We start from the raw sequence: 2,500 nt of genomic DNA on the forward strand, positions 1-2,500 counted from the left end.
GATAGTTGGGGCTCAGAACTGAGCATGAAGTGTAACAGAATCCCAGGTTGTGATCAGTAACATCCTGGAACAGAGCAGGAGTGTGATTGGAGACACAGCAGCAACTTTATTTCTCACATTCTACACAAATATCCTGTGGAATCTGATTCCTGTAATATCTGTGTGTTTGTTTTGTAGATTTGTTGGAGGATGGTTTCGGTGATCATCCTTTCTATCAGTGTTTCGTGGCTGAAGTGCCGAGAGAACAGCAGAGTGCTGAAGGTAGGACTTCCTGTTTCACCACCATGCTGCTGTTGTCAGATAAATACCTTGACTCACAGAGCAGGAAAAACAGACTTCTAGAATGATCCGGAAGCGTAACAGAAAATAAAGATAAAAGACTAAGATAAAAAGATTAAAGGTTAAAGGTGAGGTCTCCGTTGTTTGAGAAATGCTTCTGAAAACTGCGTTGGGCCACCAAACAAAACAAAAACAAAACAAACGTGTAGCCAATGAGCAGAAAGGGGCGTGTCTTGTCAATATGGGCGGAGAGAGTGTTCAGTGCGCATGTGTGACATCAGCAGTTAGCGGTTTTAACATTGACATGGAGGATAAAAACAAAGAAAGAAAGTGAAGAAAGACTTACGATAAGGTAAGAAGTAGGACGTGTTAATATAGGATCAGCTTTCCAGCGATGGAGAGAACTGAAGGAGCAGGAAGTTGGTCACATATTCACAGATTGGAGTTTCCCGAGTCAATAACTCCTGAGCTAAACACTGTTACTACACAAATAACACCTCTTTTCTATCGTAGTAATGTAGAGACGCAGCTACAACCGTGTTTTGTGTAGTAACAGTGTTTAGCTCAGGAGTTATTGACTCGGGAAACTCCAATCTGTGAATATGTGACCAACTTTACTTAAGACGCCGAGGCGCTTTTTTCCTTCTCGATAGGTGAGTAACGTTGGTTTTGTTTTGTTACACAGAACTAATATATGTCTTTGTCCTTTACATGATTATGCTTGTGTGTCATTTTTACTTGTTTGTTTATCTACAATCGTATTGTTCTTCACTTCAGCTATGATAAAGACACATTTCTTTCCATTAGTTGCCTGGGTTACGTATGTATGTGTGGGCGGAGCTATCAATACAGGGGTGGGGCTTATCTGGGTTAGGGGCGTGTTTGTTTTGGTGATTTCAAATGTCAACACTGTCTTTCAAACAACGGAGACCCCACCTTTAATCATGAAATTATCACCTACATCACCACAGCAGATCAGATTAGACCCCTGACACCTCCCTGCTAAGTGGAATATTCCGTTTCTATGGAAACATGAAACATTTTTTTAAACACTAGTCAGAATTCTGTACAATATCATTATCCTGATATTAACATGCAGTTTTTTTTGCAGAAACTCAACTTTCATCTATATTTATAATATTTATCTATAATTGTTTTTGAGGTGTTCAGTGCCATGTCTTTTTCGTCCCACAGCCTATATCTCACAAGGTTCTTTACTTCATGTACAAAATCCAAAAATAAAACCTCCACTCTTTAATTTATGTCTTCAGGTTACAGTCTCTAGCTTCGCCTTGTACACCGTGTGTTTGGTGTACTTGCGTGGGCGGGGAGGTAACTGAAAGATCAGTAGTGTAACATACACATTAACACACAGGTAAGGATTTAAGAGCACATGCCACTTCATAACACCAACATCTGCCCCGAGACTAACCCCAGGGTACCTAACACCATATCACTGACTGATTTGGAGGATAAATTGGTGGTGTGGTGCAGAACCAAATCCCTAACAGTGACCCTGATGATTCCTAAACCTTTAAATCACAAACACACACATATCAATAAAACTTTACAGCATGTGTAATAAGGTTGAAGGTCACTTTGTGTTGTAGTGTGTGTGTTTGAGTTGAATGTTTTCTCCCATCAGGCCACACGGTGGTCGGCTTCGCCATGTACTACTTCACCTACGACCCCTGGATCGGGAAGGTGCTCTACCTGGAGGACTTTTACGTCATGAAGGAGTTCAGAGGTACGAAGTTTAGAAGTGATTAGACTGAACAATCTACGGTCACATGACCTCATCATTAACACTATCCTCTGCCAATACAACACACAAACACAACTATTTTACACTCTCGCTGATGTGTTGGTGTCATTAAACCTGCACCTTCTGAACCTGAGCGTAGCTTTCACCTGGAGGAAGGTGTTAAGTGTACATTTATGTTCTAGTCTGTAAACCAACACTGTGTAAATGTAAAGTGTAGAGATTTATATTCACATTACTAGAATGTGTTAATTAGCTTAATGTTAACTCGGTGCCCTAGAAACATCACACTTTCCTCAGACATTAAACTGTGGTCTGATTTCAGCAGAATACTGATGAGTTAATGATCAGTAAACTGGGAGAGGAAACTGGTTCTCAGTCACTGGTGATGGTTTGTCCATTTGTATGTATGGAGTGTGTTTATGATGATGTGCTGTGAGTGTGTGAGGGATTTTGTGG

The 2,500-nt window shown here is 40.6% G+C and overlaps 1 protein-coding gene across 1 annotated transcript in view; it reads left to right on the forward strand.

Moving 5' to 3' along the window:
* The window catches only part of LOC132841138 (diamine acetyltransferase 1-like), a 5,120-nt gene that overhangs the window by 1,275 nt on the left and 1,345 nt on the right, over positions 1-2,500 (forward strand). The window contains exons 3-4 of the mRNA XM_060863348.1: positions 178-261; positions 1,925-2,026. Coding sequence (XP_060719331.1) covers positions 178-261; positions 1,925-2,026 — 186 coding nt within the window. The remainder of the gene's footprint in view (positions 1-177; positions 262-1,924; positions 2,027-2,500) is intronic.

This window comes from Tachysurus vachellii, chromosome 26 (assembly GCF_030014155.1).
Source record: "Tachysurus vachellii isolate PV-2020 chromosome 26, HZAU_Pvac_v1, whole genome shotgun sequence".
In the NCBI taxonomy this organism is placed as follows: domain Eukaryota; kingdom Metazoa; phylum Chordata; class Actinopteri; order Siluriformes; family Bagridae; genus Tachysurus; species Tachysurus vachellii.